This window comes from Gambusia affinis, linkage group LG14, assembly GCF_019740435.1.
Source record: "Gambusia affinis linkage group LG14, SWU_Gaff_1.0, whole genome shotgun sequence".
NCBI classification, from domain to species: domain Eukaryota; kingdom Metazoa; phylum Chordata; class Actinopteri; order Cyprinodontiformes; family Poeciliidae; genus Gambusia; species Gambusia affinis.
The window spans coordinates 15,206,236-15,226,425 of record NC_057881.1 but is presented as its reverse complement, the minus strand read 5'-3'; the positions used below and the strand labels follow the sequence as shown (position 1 = coordinate 15,226,425).

Here is a 20,190-nt window from a genome sequence, read left to right as displayed (position 1 = left end):
GGTTTCTTGTGAGCTTGGGGAAAAGTCCATTTAGGATTTGTTGTTTCAACAAACAATATGAACCCCATCACCATGATAACTGTGGCATGATGTGCAGAAACTGTCAAACACTTACTCTCTGAGGATGGACTAATGTGTACATTAACTGTTAAACGATAATATACAATTATGACAAACTATTTGAGCAGTTGCTCCTACAGGCAAATCTCAGCTGAAATATTATCAGCTCAAACCTGTAGAGGCGTATAAAACTAGAACACAGTCGATTGGTCCTTCAAGCTGTTCAGTGCTCTCAGAGTGAGACTCTTGCTCTGGCTTTGTGCTATTTGGGGATTCGAAGTAGCAGAAGTGCTTTAGAATTTTTATTGGTATCAATAAAATACTTTATAAAATGGTTAAACCAATAATGATTGTGCAAGAGTGTAAGGTATTTATCCTGAGCTGATTCTAGGCAGCTATACATCCACCGGACCGCCAACAAATATTGCACTGTACTGTGTTGACTTCAACACAATGCAGTCCCATAAACTGAATGGTTCCCTTTACACAATTTATGCACTTACACGTACACTAATGATTGATGTCTTTCTATGAAATTGTGTGATGAAAATTTACTTGTGAAATTAAGAAATGTAAAGAGATCTTGGGGTGTATTTAGAAAAGGAAAGTGCTTTGGCCTGCTTGTGTGGTCCAGAACAAAAGAGGACTTTATTTTTTTTTTTTTTTGTTTGCCGTGGTTTGCTTTCACGTTGTGCTTTTTTGCAACCAGACCATAATTTGTTAAAAAAAAAAACAACAACAACCAAAAAACAAAAAATCTGTGACCCAAGATGTCAATCATTACTCCCACTGGACAGAAATGAAGATGACAGAACAGATCACAGAACCGAGAAAAATGAGCCAGTCGCAAACACAATGTAGCACAGAAGTCCAAAATAGGCATATTTCTAGAGCGATGGAGGTCAATATGTATTGACCATGAGACAAGCAATATATGCACTCATCTATATTCCTTTCTATAGTTCACAATCAACAGACAGAAACCAGAGTGTCTGGGGTTAGCCCAAACATGTAAAGGGAGAACATTCAACCCTAGAGAGATTCATGAACAGCTGAAATTTGAAACCTTCTTGGTCTGCAGCCACAAAAAACATGAGCAACTCAGCACATACAGACAAATTTATGAATAATAAAATAAATTTAAAATAGACCATTCAGGTCTTAAATGAAGGCCTTTTTTGTTCTACCAGCATTTTGTGTTTTAATCCTTCTTCAAAATGTGAGACAAGAAACGAAAGAAAAAAAAATTAAAAACACACAAACTGAACAAAAATAAACATGGTTAGGAAGCCAGAGCTCTCCCTGTCTGCATTTTGAATATTTCAGCTGAAACATTACAGAGTGAGAGTGCTCTATTTGTGGATCTCTCTGTGATGCTGAGAGCCTCCTATGCATCCTAACACACGAAACAAAAAAAACCCCTTATCATATTGTGTTGCTGTGATGGAGGCAGTAAAACACTGTTACATGCTGAGTGGGAATCCGACTTTTAAAGTGTCAGAGGATCACGCCCACTCCTTACAAATGTTCTGCAAAGATTCTGAGGCAATACGATGATTTGCATATCTTCAGTTAGCTCAAATCCGTTGATGTCAGCTTAGAAAGTCATACCTTAACATGCAGATTACATTTTTATTTTAGGAAAGACAGCTCATCATTCTGTTTCTTCTCTGCCTCATGGAATACTCATCGCTTCTTCATATGTCTTTTAACTTGTGTAACATGTGATCTACCAAGGTACAGTACAAAAAGAGAAAATATGCTTCCTACTAGCTACTTTTCTCATTTAGCTTGTATTTTTCTCACTGCTTTAAAATGTTAACAGTTTTGACATGATATGATAAAACTATGTGCTTATTTGTTTAGACAAGTATTCTATATGTTATCAATTTATCTCTGCAGCATCATGAAAGGTACAGTGAATGCTCAATATTTTGCTCTTATAAAAAGCATGGAGAGTAAGAGGCTCATTTAGATCCAAGCCTTCTTTTTAATATAGAGTCATATAGCCTGAATCAACCATTACTTTGAATCTTTCATCCCCACAAACCTGTTGCTCTCATGCTCTCTTATTTAGATTACTTTATACAAAATGAACTATGTCTATTGCCAAAATTAAACATGATTTTCAAAATAATAGGTTATTCTTATGGAATAGTGAAATTATAAAAAAGAAAAATCCAAATTGTTGTTATACTACTCATTAAATGGCATCTGCAGCTGAATTTACTTTCTTACATATATGAGACAAAACAATTGACTGTGAGGGTTATCCATTTTATTTCTTTTTGGCTAAAACAATCGCTAATTAACCAGTTTAGGATTCAATACTGCATATCAACTGAGTCAGAACTGTGAAAGTGAAATCTTTTTAATCAAAATGTACTAAAGTATCTGTTATTAAGAGTTTGAATTTTAAAGTGAACATGTGCATGCTTGTTATCTCAATATATTATGAAAAGTTTTACAACATAAAGAATTTACTAACCTAGGTCTTTATTTTCAGTGTATCTTTAACATAAAAGGTCTTGCTTACCTTCAGTTTTTTGACATTGACACAGGGATCATTGGAAAAACTTTCTGTATCTGCAATGTGAATGTTTGCTTTCTCCAGTTCATAGGTCAGATCATTCCTCACCTGTGGGGACATAAAGAAAGAAGAGACCATTCACAATCTAAGATCACTGCACACCGTCACTGCTGAAGTCTTTCTATGTTATTCATCCTGGCCCCTTGCATGTCCTGGAGGAAGCTGCCAGGAGTGACATGAACTAAGAAAGACAGAGATTCCCTGAGAGACGAGCTGGAATCATAGCTTCATAAAAGATGAATATGGTAGGGTAGGCTGTACTTTATTTGGGAATATTGTGGTTCACTTCAACAAAATATAAAACTTGTTCTGAAGATTATTGGAGCTAATGCTAGCGGATTTCTACGTGTGTGGGCTAGCAGAGGGGCAACTGAAGGATTGTGGAGTTCATTTTGGATTTGTTGTATTTTGCACATTTTGAGATAGTTTTCACTCAAAGAAACCAAAATTGTTTTGGTTTCTTTATTTTATGAATTTGATACTTCTTTATGGGTTTGTTACAAAAACCAGATAAACCATATATTTAGGACATATATGTGAAGCTTAGTGCAGAGGCACAACATAAAAGGAGTATTGCACCTTTTTCAGTTTTATATTAAGAGAATAGTTGTTTATGTGAGATGTAAAATATTGTTATTCTATTGAAAAAAATCAAGCTTTAAGCTAAGACGCTTAAATGTTCAAATATATTTTATTTGTGCTGATTTAAAATGGTAAAAGCGATTGAAATAGCTAAAAGCCAGTTTATATATTTTTATTTTGATAGTTAAGTACAAAAGGACTCAGAAAAGGGTTTAAAGCACTAACTACACAATTAATATGGTTTAGAGAAGTAAAAGCTATCTGTGAATTAATTTTGTCATTTGATAGAATTCATAATGCTAAATGGAGCATGTTAAAAATTATTGTTTGGTTTAAAGGGATATTACAGACATTTTTGAGGTAATGAAGCTAATGATTCTCTATTGCAGTGTGTGATACCTGAAGTATGTTGCCTATGAATTCTGTTTATTACCCAGAAGAATAAATCTTCCTGTTGAATGGTAAAGGAAGCTCAATGTGTGTGTCTCGTTCTTCTTGTACCACAGCATCACACATTGAGGGAAGATCATTTTTACATTACCCTCAGCAGGGTAACCATTTGCAAACCGCTGCATCCAAATGATAATTGGGTGACAACAAGTAAGCAGTCTCAACAATAACACATCTATGCATTTATCAACAGATCCAGAAGGAGTTACACTTGTAATCAGTCACAGTGACTGCAAGATAAATTGTTAAATAGAATTAGGTGTTTGTTTAATCAACACAAAGAGACAGTGGGAGAAACGTTTAAAAAAAAAAAAAGTTTGTTTTTTTTAGAAAACTACTCGTCTATTAGAAAAAATAGAAAAGCAGAATGTTTTTTTTTAATTTTCATTGAATTATTATCGAACACTCTCTTATTTTTACATGGCCTCTAGTGGCAGTGTTGAAGGATGTTTTAGGGTTTAGTTGGAGTGTTACTGGTTTCATCCCAGAGAGATCATTTAGGAACTCCAGCTTTCCATAGTCCCTTCTCAGTCTTGAAAGTTGATGCTTGAGCGGAAGACAGGCAGAAGATAAACACAAACAAAATGAACCAATAAGTTAACTGCATTTGTGCACAGAAGCGAAAAACAAGCATCATTTTAACTTTGAAACAAAATGTAAACAAAATAGAATTCAAATATGTGATTTTTATTACTTTTTATAGCTTTCTGAGATTATTGTGCTCAATATAATGTGTTCAGAGTGTAATACAAAATATAAGATGGCAGAAATCCAGCCTGATACTGTGAAATGCTGCCTTCTTTCTGTCACTATCAGTTAGAAAATACAACCCCCATATTACAGGAAGGCATAAAGTTTGGTGTCTTTTTGGTGTTGATTCTTGTTTCACTTTTCACATCATGAACTGTGTGCATTTTCAAGAAGAATGCGTATTTGATGTTTTATAGACTGTGACATGAAAGAACAAATGTGAACATTATTATCTTAGTTGCCTCTCCTGGCTGGTTGATGTATCTGCTCCCCCTGCATGTCTATATTGATGAATTGGCTCAGTTGAATGGAGAGTAATGTGATAAAAGGAAGAGAATAAAGCAGGTGTCCCACTGGGATGGCAGATCGGCTGTGCTAGAACCTAAACAGCTACTGCACTATTATTTTATGACTTGTGCACAGGAAATATTTTGAGATGTTAACTAAAAGCAGCAATGTTATTGCATGCTAATAACCTATTGTGACCACTACTCCACGGAAATACAGTAGTGAAAGAGTTTGCAGACATCATTCATGTCTTTAAATTTCATAACTAGTGAGAATTTGTTTTTTCAGACCCTAGAAAGCCATTAGGTAAAACTCTGGCATGCAGGAAATGATCAGCTGAAGGATGATGCATCCATCACTTGATGGCATCATTTTTCCAGGCATTTTTCATTGTTTTGTCAGCTTTTATCCTTTTATTGTTGTCTTGGTTTTATCACAGGAATGTAAATTACATTTGAAGACCTCTATTTTGTTCAGCAGCCTCACTGACTTTGTTCACTGTGTCTTGAATCAGATTTCTCTGATTTCCTTAGGCCATGCCCTGCAGCTATAATCAGTCTGCTCCCACACAGGAGCTTGGCACTTGGGACAGGCTGAAACATCAGAAAGTATTTGTTCTCAAATGTGCGTGCCAAGCACAGTTGGCAATGACAGTGCGGCATAGCTAACGGATGAAGGTCCTGTATGATTGCTCTATATCTGTCCATGATCTGTACTTCACTCACGTATTTATGTGTCCTAAATTGCTCTGGATACACTTTTAATGAACAAGAAAAAAAACTATATGCACACACTGAAGTGCAGAAGTACTTAAACCCCCTTACCTTTCACATTTTCTTTTGTTTTTAAACCACTTGTTACAAATTATTTTACAATGTACAGAATACATGTTTCCTCTTTCAGTTTTTTTTTCTTCACCTTCTTTTGGGGTGTTTCTCTACCAGGTTTCAAAACATAGACTAAAATGTAAGGTAAACAAAATAAAAATAAGGTTTCTGAAGGTCTTAAGGAAAGAGGAAATAAAGGACCAAATAAACACCTTTTTTTAGAATGAGGATTAATAACTTATCTTTAGATACCAATAGAACATTTTCTGATAAGATTTTACTTGTAATTTCCGAGGAAAAAAAAGTACCGTCTTTATACTCAACACCGACATTCTTTCTAAAAAATGACATTAGGATGTAAAAGTATAATAGGCTAACACAATGCTATCATTACAATTACCATCACTATTGGTAAGTGTTTCAGTGTTGTAAATCTAAATAGATTTGCTTCTGTATTAGTACCAATAAGTCTACAGAATCTCCACTTTATTTCCCTCATGGATCTTGATGACTGTGTCAAAATTGTGTCCTGTTCTGGTGCCCTGGAGAGATATCCAAATCACCCTGAACATCACTCACTCTTGTACAGATATTACCTCCACTGTAGCGTGCCGAGCTGAAACAACAGGAAGGCCAGAATGGATCAATATAACCTGGTTTTGCTCTTGAGAAACAGTTTGTTTGGTGGTATAGACAGGCTATGACATCCTGTTGTGTTCTTATGAGTGTTGTTCTGATGCGCCTGACTGAAGTTCAGCTAAAAGGAAAACTTGTTCGGAAAAGGGAGGAATGGTCAGAATATTCAAAAACAACCACACTCAGTCAGACATGCAGAAGAGCAGAGGAAAGGGAAACCACTAAGAGATGTGAATTTCGAGAAATAATTTCTATTGGATTGTTTTGTTTTGCTTCTGCTGCTAATTCAGACAACAACCACCACATCTGTGTTTTCCTGGATGCCGTGCTATACAAAAGTCAGAGGGGACAGATGTTCTCAAAAGCTGGTTATCAGAATAAATGGGTAGTTTCCTGCATAATAATAAACATCCACCATTGTCTTGGGCAGTCTGGGAATTTGCGGTATCAAATACTGAACAGAAATAATCCTACTTCTCTTCTGAGCAGGCCTGCATGTAGAAAAGCAAGTAAAATTTGCCACAGAAAAGGGTAACTGGACACACCAAAGGTGTCATGACAAAATCCAGTCTTCATTAAGGTGGAAAAATTATCTGTGGTTTTAGCCTACAGAGCATTTCCCTATTTCAAAAACCTAGTTATGTATGGCGTGAGTCCCAGAAAAACTAGCAGCATGAAGTGTGCAACGTGCAAGCACATTCATTTTCACATGTTTGCCTGAACCAAACTCCCGCTGTAGCATGTATTGCAATATTGTACAAAAAACCCCACACATTAAAGTAACACTTATAAGGTCAAACTGTGTAGTCAGAGTGAAAAATGAGGACTATAATTCTTTCTGGACTGTGTATGTAAATATTGGGTTTCAACTGTAGGTATTTAAACCAACTTATGCCATGTAAATATGTTTTCACTGACTAAATCATTAGCTTTAGAATTTGTTGACAATACTATAAATGTTTTATGTAATTAAAAAAAAATGTCATAGTGTTGTGTCCTTGCTGCATTGTACTGTATATGTAGAAATTGCTGTGCTCATTCAACAGACTGTACAGCCAGTCTGGAGCTTATATAAACTAGCATGACACACTGTTGCTCAAATTGCCTGCTCTTATGACCGTGCACTTCTTTTACTGATGTCATGAATGACTAATTGCAGAGAGAGGTTCACGGAGCAATGCATGGTTATTTATAAAGGAATGACAATTTAGTCAACTTTTGAGAAAGATGCATTTGAAAGGCAGAGAAAAGAAAGACAGGAACTGCAATAGAGTGGGTACTGAGACAGTCATTTCTGCTACATTTATCAGCGATCACAGTATAATTAAACACTCGAGCGCAGAGGGAGTCAGGCAGAGGATAGAGTCCTAATCCTACTCTCAGTCAGGTCTGTCATCTGACTGACTGACTGATGATTGCTGCTGTGTTCCTGGACAAGCCCTGTTTGTCTGGCAATTTCAATAATGTTGATTGCCGTGTGTCTTTTAGAGAATGTGTGTTGTGTGAATAGGCATTTTAATACTTTCAAATACCTAGCCCTTACTCATACTCATCTCTAGCTGCAACAAACCACAAATGCCCCATTAAGGGAAGATTAGTGTCCATGTATAAACACAATGTGTGCACAAAGTGTGTGTTTCAGTGTGGCCCAAGTATAGAAATAGACTTTAGCTTACAGGTTACATTCCCAGGGGACACCAGACTGTAGGTGTGTGTGCGGGACGGGCAAGCCACAGACTGAATTCTTAACAAGCATTACATAACATTAACCTTGGGAGGGGGACACAGAATGAAAGCGACAGAGGAATGCTGTGCAAAAGTCTTGAGCCACTCGTGATTTCTTTGAAATGTGCCTCCAATGAGCATGGTCTTTTTATAAACAATAATAGAAGTCTCAGTCACAATTTTTACAAGTGTATGAATGTCATTCACAGTTTTTCTACTTTTTACTCATTTAGAATCCAGTGCTGGATAAAGCAAGAGAAATACCCGCTGAGGTAACGCTGTTCAAAACCAGTTCTTTACACTTTTTAAAAAGTCTTTTTTTTTTTTTTTTAAGCAGAATTGTCCAATATTTTATTTTATAAATTTTTTTATTGGTTTATTCAGTTAATCTTCTGAATAAATGATAAATTATTTGTCTTCTCATTTTAATTTTTTTCTCCTTATTTATGACCAGACTAAAACAAAGCCTTCATTTTTCATCAACAAATTGTAACGCTGAATAATTTCCAAAAGTAACTGCAAAACAGCAAGCTTTGAACTTGACAGAAGATTGCAAGAATCATGAAGTGTGGAAGAGATGCTTGAATATTTGTAAATCAGGATTAGAAGGCAATCTTGTGGTGGGCTGATTGAATCTGGCTGTCTGTTTTCAGCCTGTCCTAAGCCCCTTGGTGTTTTCAGGAAGAGAGAGATAAAGGGATTTTGTCTCTCCAAGATTTACAATGAGAGTTCGCATACATACTCCCCCCTCCCCCCTTTCCACATCCTACTCTCTTAGAAGTAAAATAAATTATCCTAATATTGCATTTACCTTCCCAGTCAATATGCCAATCATGTTTTTAATAAAAAAAAAAAAAAAATCATATCTGATGTGAACTGTAAGAATTATGATTCTGTAAGAATTAAAATCAAATATATAAATAACGCTTTACATTAAGACCACAGGCAGTAAAATGGGAATACATTCCTGAAACCTTGAAACTGGAGCTCATAGCCAAAATCCCCTTTCCCTTGTATGTTATAATTACAGCATCGGTCCCCAATCCGGACTGAGAAGGACCTTCATAAACTGTTTGTAGGACTAGCACAAAAAACAGGTGACATGATGTTCATCCACACTCTAGACTTGCTAGAAATCAGTTTGCTTAAGATGTTGGATAGATACCCATACCGGATCTATCCAACATCTTAAGCTCTGCAACCTCCAGTTCTGCCTCCTGGCTTTTCCTCATTGGCACCATCTCTGAACCATATAACATTGCTGCAGTGCTGACTCGTACACCTTTCCCTTCACATTTACACCTCAGAACTGCTAAGGGAAGAAGTCATAAAGGTTTCATAAAGCACTCTACATATTTTCAAATGTTACCTTGGCAAATAGTGTATCATCATAGGATTCACCCATATTAAGCCATCAACTTGTGAGACATCTCAAACAGGAAGCCATCTTTGCATTTGTATTGTTCAATGTTTTTATGAAAATGCAGTTGGGAGACCCTTAACATCATGCACTGAATGGTTAATGTTGTATTGTTGACAAAACAAGGAAGGAACCTATATTTTCAGAGCGTCCTTAGTCAGATGCTTCTTTATAACCGCTGTAAAGCAGACAGTTGCAGGAGGTCCTTCCTGCCTACAGCCGTCGCCACATACAGCAACTCTTTGAAGAAACTTTGATAATATGAGTTACAACACTTAATTTCCCTTTGGTATTAATAAAGTATTTTTCAACTGAACTAAACTGATGATGAATGCGACAAGTGCTGAGTCAGTACTAATGGTGATGATTACTCCAGCCAGCGCGTAAAAATCTATGCTGTATTCTGCATTCTGCTGATAGACGCACATATACTGCAGACCTGACTGAATGCAGGAAGCTATAGAAAGGAATTTTTCCTCCTGCCTGATGCTGTATCTGTTTCAGAAGAGGTGATCCACATATTTTTTTGAATAACCATTTTCATTAATGTAACCATCAGCTTTGATCTAAAGGGTTGATTCGTTTTCTCTCAGAAGTAGGACTTTAAAAGCAATCAATTCACTATGTTTCAAGTGACACTGGAGGGTTAAATGAATCCTGTAATGCAGTAATATTCTTTAAAGAGCAAATATAAGGATAATTTTATGTCTAGAAATCAATTTCAAATTCTGTACACCAACGCCAGGTTACTTTGCCTGTGGTTGCTCGTCAGTATCACTACAAAGAAACCCAGTAAAAAGGAAAGAGTTAACTTTGTCTTCTTTCACCAGAGGCATAAATCTCCTTTTTAGTCTTCTTCTTGGCCTCCACCTTTATGGCTCCAAACTCTGCATCCATCACCCAAATGAATCATTGTCTCTTCTCTTAAAATGTCCAAATTATCTCATTCTGGCCTTTTGGATTTTATTCAATAAACGTCTAACACCAGGTGTCCTTCTGACATACCCATACCGGATCTATCCAACATCTAAAGCTCTGCAACCTCCAGTTCTGCCTCCTGGCTTTTCCTCATTGGCACCATCTCTGAACCATATAACATTGATGCAGTGCTGACTCGTACACCTTTCCCTTCTTTCTTGCTGAAACCCTTTTATCGCACATCATATCTGACATTTTTATGCATGCATTCCAACCTGCTTCCTCACACTACTTCACCTCTCTTCCACACTCTCCATTGCTCAGGACCGTTGACCATACTTAAAGTTCTGTTCTTTATTTCCACTTCTTGTAACATCACTGTTGAACTGATGACCCTCTCATTTACACACATGTATTCTGTTTTGCTGCAGATAATAAAAGATATATCATCTTTAAAACTCACTTCCCTTTGTGGTTGGAAGATCTTATGAGATTAACTCCTGAAGCTTTAGGAAGGGTTTTCTAGTTAAATTGTTGTCTTTGGATTTCACTGTCCTCTGTTGTCACTAGATGTCTTTATTTTATACTTGGAGATATACCAGTGACTATTTATATACATGTAGCTACCTTATTGTCCTTACTCCACAATATCTGTGGTTCAATTCTCATGTTGTGTTGGTGTTTTTCTTTTTACTGTCATCATTTATGAATGAATCCTCCACTTCTCTCTCCAGATGGTGATCGAGAACTGCCAAATGGAACCAACAGAGTTTTTAATTTGAAAATTTCACAATAATATCCTGATTGCAACCTTTTTTCCATCTTGCGTTGCTTTTTACCTCATTTTCTTTTCATTGTCTCCTTAAGGGTCTTGGTCTTATAGGTTTAAGGTTGACTACAACACCATATCCAGGAGACACTTATTTCAACCTGAGCTATTTCATCTGAAGCTATCACTTATCAGTAAATAACAAATAAAGTGTGATGAACAAATTAAAAGCTGACTTTTGCATCGGTTTCAGTTGCTCAGATGGCCAGTGAAGAGCATTAATGCATGATTTAAATGATGAGAGTTGCTGTAAAACAGTATAAATTTTCTGGGGTCTTTATTTATTTGTCATCCCCTTTTATAAATAGTCAAGATTTCCCAGATTTAATGATCAGCTTTTGTTTCATGTGTGTTTAATCTGATGACAAATCTCCTAAGATATCTAATCAACGAGACCCTTAGGACTTTTTGTGTCCTGTGGGCAAACAAATACTATAAAAAACAACTACACATTTAATACAAAGGATTGTCATCCATTTAAATCATACTCACAGAATCTTAATGATAATTGTAAAAAAACGTATTAATGATTAGTGTGTTCCCAGCTGCACCTATAGTTGGTGAATCAGCTTGAGGCAAAACATTCTTCCTAAATGAGAGTGCAATAAAGTGAGGCATATAATATTGATATAATGCTTCACCATAATAAAACTTGAAAATGTCTCTCCTATATAGAGGCACAATGAGAAAAGCTCTAATGAATTAACTTATTCAGCCCTAAAGCATTCTCTGGGAATGAAAACCAAATTACTCATATGTTGCATCAGGTCTTGATGAGTTAAACTGTTCTGGCTTTAGCAAAATCCACAGAGCATAGAGTTGGATCTATAGAGACACAAAATATCTACAAATCTAGAAAACATTCCTTTAGAAATACTTAAAATGTGCAAACAGAAAATGACACAAAATAATTTTTGCCACTTAAGTTGCTGGCACATTGTTTTTAAAATTCCCATGTATAAATTGATAGGTAAAAAAATTAATATTACATGATATATCCATTAAAAATAGGCACGTTTTATAAATCGACTGATATCATGTATATAAAGGTGTACAAATATGTCTTGAGATTCTTTGTCAGGACAGATTAAGTTGATTTTGAAAATGTGTCATTGTCAGATTCCCTCCCACCCCCATTTTGGTGATTACTATCTTAGACTTAAAGTTTTTTTGTTTTTTTTTGTGGGCTCCAGTGACCCTTTTATGACAGTAGGCTGACAGAAAAAGGGGAGGGGGAGGGGGGAAGACATGCGGCAAGTGTCACCGGGTTCGGGAATCGTACCCACGATGGCCGCGTTGAGGACTCAAGGCCTCCAAGTGTGGGTTGTGCTATCCCCTACGCCACCACAGCACGCCCCCAGACTTAAAGTTTAATATTCTATATACAGGATATGCATGTCTTAAGTTGTTGTTAATTGATGAAATAACAAAATTTAGAAATGAAGTCCTTCAAGCGTTCAGCATGTCAAAGTGAGTGAATCTTCTTTAGTGCAGACAAAGCACATGAATGACATGTATTGAGATGAAGTAATTTTATAAGGTCATTGCTATGATACTGGGGTAACAGAAATTTAGAAAAGAAAACTGTGATCTATTTTTTCCAAAAAAAGCACTTCATCTCTAATTAGGCTACTCTCAGAAATCAAACTAGACGTTTCCTGTGAAAATGCAAGTGTGGATGCTGAATGCTTTTGTTGAAGATGCCAAAATGTTTGAAGTCAACTGCTGAAGACTTGCAGAAATGCAAGAAATAGGCAGACCCACCAGAATAAATTATAACCCTGCAAAGTGCCTAAATGGGATTATTATAACAGAAAAACTGTTGAAGAGGAGTAAACGCTTTTGAATAATGGAAAAATTTCCTGTTGCGGTGGCAATCCTCGAACCTGTTGGTGGACACCTTCGGTGAGGGAAGCCGTCAGGCTGAAGAAGGAGTCCTATCGGGCCTTTTTGGCCTGTGGGACTCCAGAAGCAGCCGATGGGTACCGGCGGGCGAAGCGGCATGCTGCTCAGGTGGTTGCTGAGGCGAAAACTCGGGCATGGGAGGAGTTTGGAGAGGGCATGGAGAAAGACTTCTGCACGGCTTCGAGGCGATTCTGGTCCACCATCCGGCGTCTCACGAGGGGGAAGCAGTACAGCACCAACACTATTTACAGTGGGGATGGAGTGCTGCTGACCTCAACTCGGGACCTTCTCAATCCCACCAACATGCCTTCCATTGTGGAAGCTGAGCCTGGGGCCACTGGGTTGGGCTCTCCAATCTCTGGGGACGAGGTCACCGAGGTGGTTCAAAAGTTCCTCAGTGGCAGTGCCGCAGGGGTGGATGAGATCCGTCCGGAGTTCTTTAAGGCTCTGGATGTTGCAGGGTTGTGTTAGCTGACATGACTGCATATCGCGGATACAAGCAGCGGAAATGGGTTTTCTCTGCAGGGTGTCAGGGCTTCTCCCTTAGAGATAGAGTGAGAAGCTCAGACATCTGGGAGGGACTCAGAGTGAAGCCGCTGCTCCTTCACGTCGAGAGGAGCCAGTTGAGGTGGCTCAGGCATCTGGTCAGGATGCCTCCTGGACGCCTCCCTGGTATTGATAGGGTAATAACCAGCAGATCTATTCCAACCCATTCTCACACCCAACTCGTCATATATTGACGCATGGTGCTTCCGTCCTCGTCACATATTGACGCGAGGGGTACCCCTTTCGCGTCAATATGTGACGCGAAGGGTTTTACCTGATGCCTTACCGTAATTTTTGCCCTAAACCTAACCAATTTTGGGGTTTTGAAGTGTCGGCAGTGTTTGCGAGGACCATTCGCGTAAATAATCCATGTAAAACATGCGACCTTCCAAAATCGTCAAAATCACAAAATTTTACGGTGAAGGAACCTTTGTCGTCACATATTGACGCGAAGGGTATACCCTTCGCGTCAATATGTGACGCATGGTCAGACGGCGTCCCAACTCGTCAATATATGACGAGTCGGGTGTGAGAATGTGTTGTCTATTCATAGCAAATATTTTAATTTGAAGAAGGGACATGCATATGAATAAAGAACAGCATTCCACTTGGCAAAAATGCTTTTTTGGCAGTAAAAAATATTGAGGCTTTTATAGAAAATCATGCAAACTAGACTCTGAAGGGTTGGTGTAAAATATAATGTTTTACGTAGAAACATTTACGACTTCAGTGGTGTACAGATGCACTTTCGGGATCTTTGCAGATGCTTAGAGTTTGATAGAAGACATATTCAAATGAATGCAGGATTTTTTTTTTCAGGTGTTTGACACTTGGGGCCTCATCTGATTTTATTTTACTGAGATAGGGCTTGCAGATTAGTTACTCAACCTTATTCTAGGGATTTTGTTCATTTGAAAAAAAAAATCTTTTCAATATATAACTTTCAATAAATAAAAGTTCATCCCAATGATTAGATATCCTAGAGTATTTGTTTTTAGTCAAATACAATAAAAAAAAAACAAAAGCTAACCAAGAAAATTAAAAATATTTAATAAGGTATTACAATCCTCAATATGAAATTTCACAAACTTCAGCATTCTATTGCTAAAGTTAATGCAGTTTTCAAGTTTTGTTCAGGTTTAATCTTTATAATGTGCTCTATATACAGAACACACACAAAGAACTGACCTCTGAGAACCTCTGAACATCCTGTGTGAGGGTCCCCACCCGGCTCCAGTTGTAGTAATTAAGGAATTTGATAACTGCTGGGTTCACAGCGTTATCGGACGGGACGGTGCGGAAGAAGTTGGGGTACTTCTTCTTGTCTGCCAGAACCGGGGTGGTCGCAGCAAATGACAGCTGAAATGAGAGAAGATGACAAAAAAAATACAGTCAAAATTAAATAACTCTGTGAGAGTTAAACACAGGAGTTTGCTTTCATGCTCTGGCTCCTTTTGTAGGGTTTGTTTTATTGTAGTAACTGCAAATAATGTTTTCATGTACCAAACAATCTAGTTAGGTGAAAATCATTTCCATTTCTCTGGAGTAAGGCATTCTTCATATTACTGATTCAACAATCAGAAATGCACACAGGAATTGGCTTTAAATTTATGTAATATTCTTCAAATATTAGTAAAAAAAGCAACTTTAAATCTGCAAAATTTTAGAGGAGCCACAAACAATAAATTTGCAACCTTTAAGGCTCCCATAATGCTGTTTGTGTGAATTTTCAAGTCTATAAGTATTAATAAGTGCCCCATTTCTATGCATTTGTAGTCTGACAAGAGAAAAGGAGTTTAGTAATTTGAATCATCCCTTGGTGGGTAAGTAAAATAAATCTTTGCTTGTTGAATTACATCTCTGAGATCTACGTACAACTTTACACACCAAGCGTCAAATATTCTGAAACCAAACGGTAATTGCCTTCTTACCAACACATATTGCTAACTTCTATAGCTGCAACCAAAGAATACTTGGAAGGACAAGTTCTGTAAACCAGTCTTACAATAAAAGAGCATGAAACTGAAAAATAAATGGTTTACTCTGTAAACGTTTTGAGTATGAGTTTTGAAAAAGTAAAGCTACATATTTATTCACATTTTATTTAAAAAAGCATATCAAAAGTCTTTCGCAAAAATCACAGGGAAAATATCTTTATTGCATCACAGCAGTCCACCTCTTCCCATTATTGCTAACGTCTGTTTCACATGGGGGAAACACATTCCACAGATGAAATATGTTCTCCCAGTTTTTCTTTGTCCTACTATATAATTCGGCATTACACAATACAATTTTCACATGCCTTTCAATCTTTGGTTTACCCATGTGTTTTCACTTGTCCTTTCGGCACCTTGCAGCACGGCAGCTGATTCCTCCATGTACATCACGCATGTACATGGCAGATATTTTACTGCAGATGCCCATTAATGTAACCCCCACGATCTTAGCAAGGAAGAGAGGGAATCGAGTTCGAACCAGTAATGTTTGGGTCTGTGACCAACCTGTTCTACCAACTGCCACCCCTTTACGCATATGTAAGGGGTTTTATGGAAACCTAATTTCCATATGTGAAAGAACTCAGTTAAAATGACATAGAAAGACAGAAAATAATTTTGGCCATATTCATATGAAATTAAATTCTGTTAATTTAAATACATCCAAACTGCAATCACAAGGTAGAGAATATTAACTTCATGTGTTTTTTGGGGGGTTTTTTTGTATAAGGGTAAAATGACCACAATTTCCTATTCTGTCTGTAGTCTGATCAGTGGCTGTAATTAACCCTACATTACCCATTCCAGAGTCTTTAGACCTAAAGATGAATTTAATTCTCAAGACGTTTAGTCTAAATTAATTCTTTTCTCTTTAGACCTCGAGTCCAAGTCCATTCTCAGGTCTCAGACCAAAGTGCCCACCTCTGGCACCAGACAGAGCCAACATTTCTAACAGGCAAATTTTTTTCTGTGCAAAAACAGTTTCAGTATTTAAACAAGTGTATATCTCAATTTTTACAAAATTATATTTTCGGTCACGACTAAGCTAAATTATGTAGGCCAGCATGGTACTGAATATCTATAAATAAATAAATAAATAAATAAATAAATAAATAAATAAATAAATAAATAAATAAAGTAACAAATTAATTAACCATCTAATGGACTAACTTTATTTCATAATAATTTATTTTTAGTTTAATTTGTGCCATTTTGACTAAGCTGAAATAAAAATGTCAATATTATTTAGAAAGTTTCTGCAATAGACCTCTTGTCAGACTTCCTTTAGTGCTGGGAGATTTCCAGCAACTAATGACAATCTTTTAATTTGGTTTAAAAAGATGACTCAGTGCCAAACAGGCTTGAAATATATAAAAAATTAACTAAAAATAATCTTTCCAACATCAGTTTTATTCTTCATTGTACATTTAGCTTTAAGTCTCTTCCCAGTAAAAATGTTGCCTTTCTTTATTCAAACCATGACTAATATAGTACAGCAAGTTTAATATTATTGTTAAAAAACTCATTCAGTCTAAATGTTTCTTTGTTTGGATCCTTGGCAGTACACCTATGTGATCTATCTTGGGATTGGTTATCCATAAATAAAAGTCTCACAAGCTTTCCTACAGGCCAGCAAAAGAGGTAAGGGGAACACGAGTGTGTCTAATCATGCTGACAGATCTAATAGCATTGATTGGTCCTAGTGGGACTTTCTCGAAATAGGATCTGCTGGTGCTAACTGTGTGGTTGGCCTTTGAATAATGAAGCGGCAGTTGCAGAGAGATGAGATAAAACAAAATGAATGGTTGTATCAGCACACCTTATAACACCGCAGTTTAAATAACAGCATAATCTCTTTTCTAAAACACGTAAACAGTGAAATTTGTACTAAAAACACATGGAAATATACAGAAAAACAAATATTTCAATGAACTGGACCATTGAACCACAGCAATGTGTGGGTTATGAATCTATATTCTATATTCATTAGTTGGTGTGAACCCACAACCAGTTGCCTATATGAACAGTAATAAAGGAATGGATGGAGGCAATATTAAGAAATATGTTACATATTTGAAAGTTTTAGAAAGAGATAGATATTTCAAGACTTAAACCAGGAACTCCAAGCTTTGCCTCACACTGGATTTCCAAGGATGCCATTTAAGAAAGTCAGTTTATTGGAATGACCGGAACACCACTCTGATCTCAATCCCATGAAAGATTAGTGAGCAGAACTCACAAGGTGTGTGCAAGCAAGGTGAAGGACAAACTAAATAAGTTACAACTTTTTTGTCTTGCTGAATGCTCCTAAATTCCAGCAAACATCCGTGAGAAACTTGTGGAATTGTACCCAAAACATTTGATTCAAATTACATAGATTAAACTGCATGGTTTTATATAAGATGTATATACATTTCCTAACTTTGAAAAAAAAAAAAAAAAACTTCTTAAAAGAGGTTTATTGTTCATTATTAAGGGATTGAACAGATATAAATAACTTTGGTTAACCTGACAGGAAAAAACCTGTCTGATTTAATCCCAGACAGTTTTTTTGTTTTAAAGAGGAAACATCAAGCTCAGCCCATGAAGCATCCTAAACTTGTTTAAAATGAATTTAGAGTTCATCAAAGCTGTAGACCGGTGAATATTCAAATGAATCAAATTTGACATAAAATTAAATGTTATTAATTAAAAAAATAATAGAACATGATTATAAACACTGAGCAATGAAAGCTAAAATGTTTCATACCTGAATTTGTCAGTTCAGACAGAGCAGCCACCACACCCTACCAAACAATGCAAAAAGTACCTGCGAATCATAACTTACTTTGCACAAAGATGACTCTAGACAGCTGAATGATGTGACGTTCACCTCTCCTCTGAGAGCTTATAGCTTGCTGTAACCTTAGACCCATCATGCCAATCATGCTGCATAATGATGACATATACTGCACAGACCAACAGAACCAAACCGCCACGCCTTGTTTTAGGCCAGTTTGGCAGCTTTTTATTTTCACTTTTTTTTTTTTTTTTTACTCTAACTGCATTTAATATACACTTTGCTTTTATTCATTTAATCTATACCATCCAAACCTACATATCTTTTTACTTTAATCCAAACATATTTTTCAGCTTGGTGTATATTTGATAACCTTGTGCCTTTTTAATATATTTTTGCTTTAAAGATCCCGAGCTATTCCTTTAAGAACATGGTAAGAGTGTGTAAAGGTAAAGGAGAAGTTAGACATAAAGATAAAGTCAGTCACCTTGTTTTACCCAGTGAGTTACTGGCGTCTATTTGTTGTTAAAAAAATAACATGGTATGAGCTTGTCATATAATATAAGGTCCTTTCACGGTGCATTGATCAATAGCAGGCTCACTTGTCACCACTGTGTCTAAGGGACTGAGGAGCAGGGAAGATCGCACTTCCGCCTAACATCACCTGTGCCATGATATAAGCTTACGGGTACTTTGCTATTCTTCAGCTGTCAGCAAGCTGACCTTGAAGCAATGGGGGTCAGTGGCAGTGAAGCATCACCATCGCAAACAGGACTCACAAGAGGAGTTTCTCTTGTCTGGTGAACAATCAGGCCAAAAATGTGGTGTTTATAGCTTCTACTGTTCAGGGGATTGATTAGGAGCCCATCTTTGCCCAAACATGATTGGGCGTGTTTTGATCGATATACATTTTTGACAAACTTTCATGAACTCATGGCGCATGTGTATTGCACACAGTAGGCATATGACAGTTTTTCCTCTCCAGTTTCATCATTTTATCACTCCTGACAGATGTGTATTTTCATGTCTTACACAGCATTGCTGAAAGCTACACAAACTCTGGAAGTTGAGAATATTGAGATTCCACAGAGGGAGGCAGGAGAAGGGCAGTTTGGATGACGGTATTCTGCCACCTAGCTCTATAAACTATTCTATTTATAAATTGAGATTTGATACCATAACCTGGGCTTCCTGCAGCTGCCACTTGGCTGACTATGAAAGATTAATGAGCAGATGCTGAACTGTAGAGACCATTATTGTTTTTTTTCTCTCTTTTCTCCTTTCCTTCCTTCTCCTTCTATTCATCTCCCAGTGACTTTTCTTTGTTTGTTTTGTTAAGGGTTATTTTTTGTGAAGGAATGTCCTTTTCACAATGATGAAGCAATCTTTTACAGTTTTTTTTTTAATTAAAGCCAATAACTATGCCATCATTATTTTTTTTTCTATCTGTGAAATTTCCTTCCCACAGTGAATTAAATTAGTGAAATGAAATCCTCATTTTTTTTTCCATTTGAGAATATACTACTGCAATAAAACTAAGTCTTGTTGGACATTTCTACACAAGGTGCCGTGTATTTTTCAGTTTATAAAAATGCAGTATATGAGCAGCACAGGGGAAGCCCACACAAAGGCAATTTATGTTATGAGTAGGCAAACATTTTACTAGAGGCAGCCAACATTTGCAAATTACTATCTTTTCAGCTGGCAGACATCTTGTTTTTTTATTTATTTATCCCTCTCTCTGTGTATCCATCTCTTTCATTTTGCTGGAGATTGCTGCAACAGCTGATTCTTGAAAGACATCATCGGTCCCATTTGGTCCAATAATATTCTGAACTGACTCTTTTTTTTCTTGATTTTCAATTAAATTGTTAATGTAGGCAACAATAAG

General features: G+C 36.7%; 1 protein-coding gene across 2 annotated transcripts in view; it reads right to left on the bottom strand.

Moving 5' to 3' along the window:
• The window catches only part of gabbr2 (gamma-aminobutyric acid (GABA) B receptor, 2), a 189,340-nt gene that overhangs the window by 80,045 nt on the left and 89,105 nt on the right, over nt 1-20,190 (bottom strand). For both annotated transcript variants that reach the window (XM_044138689.1, XM_044138688.1), the window contains exons 3-4: nt 14,715-14,885; nt 2,597-2,698 (exon numbers count right to left, since the gene is read on the bottom strand). In XM_044138689.1, the coding sequence (XP_043994624.1) occupies nt 2,597-2,698; nt 14,715-14,885 (273 nt within the window). The remainder of the gene's footprint in view (nt 1-2,596; nt 2,699-14,714; nt 14,886-20,190) is intronic.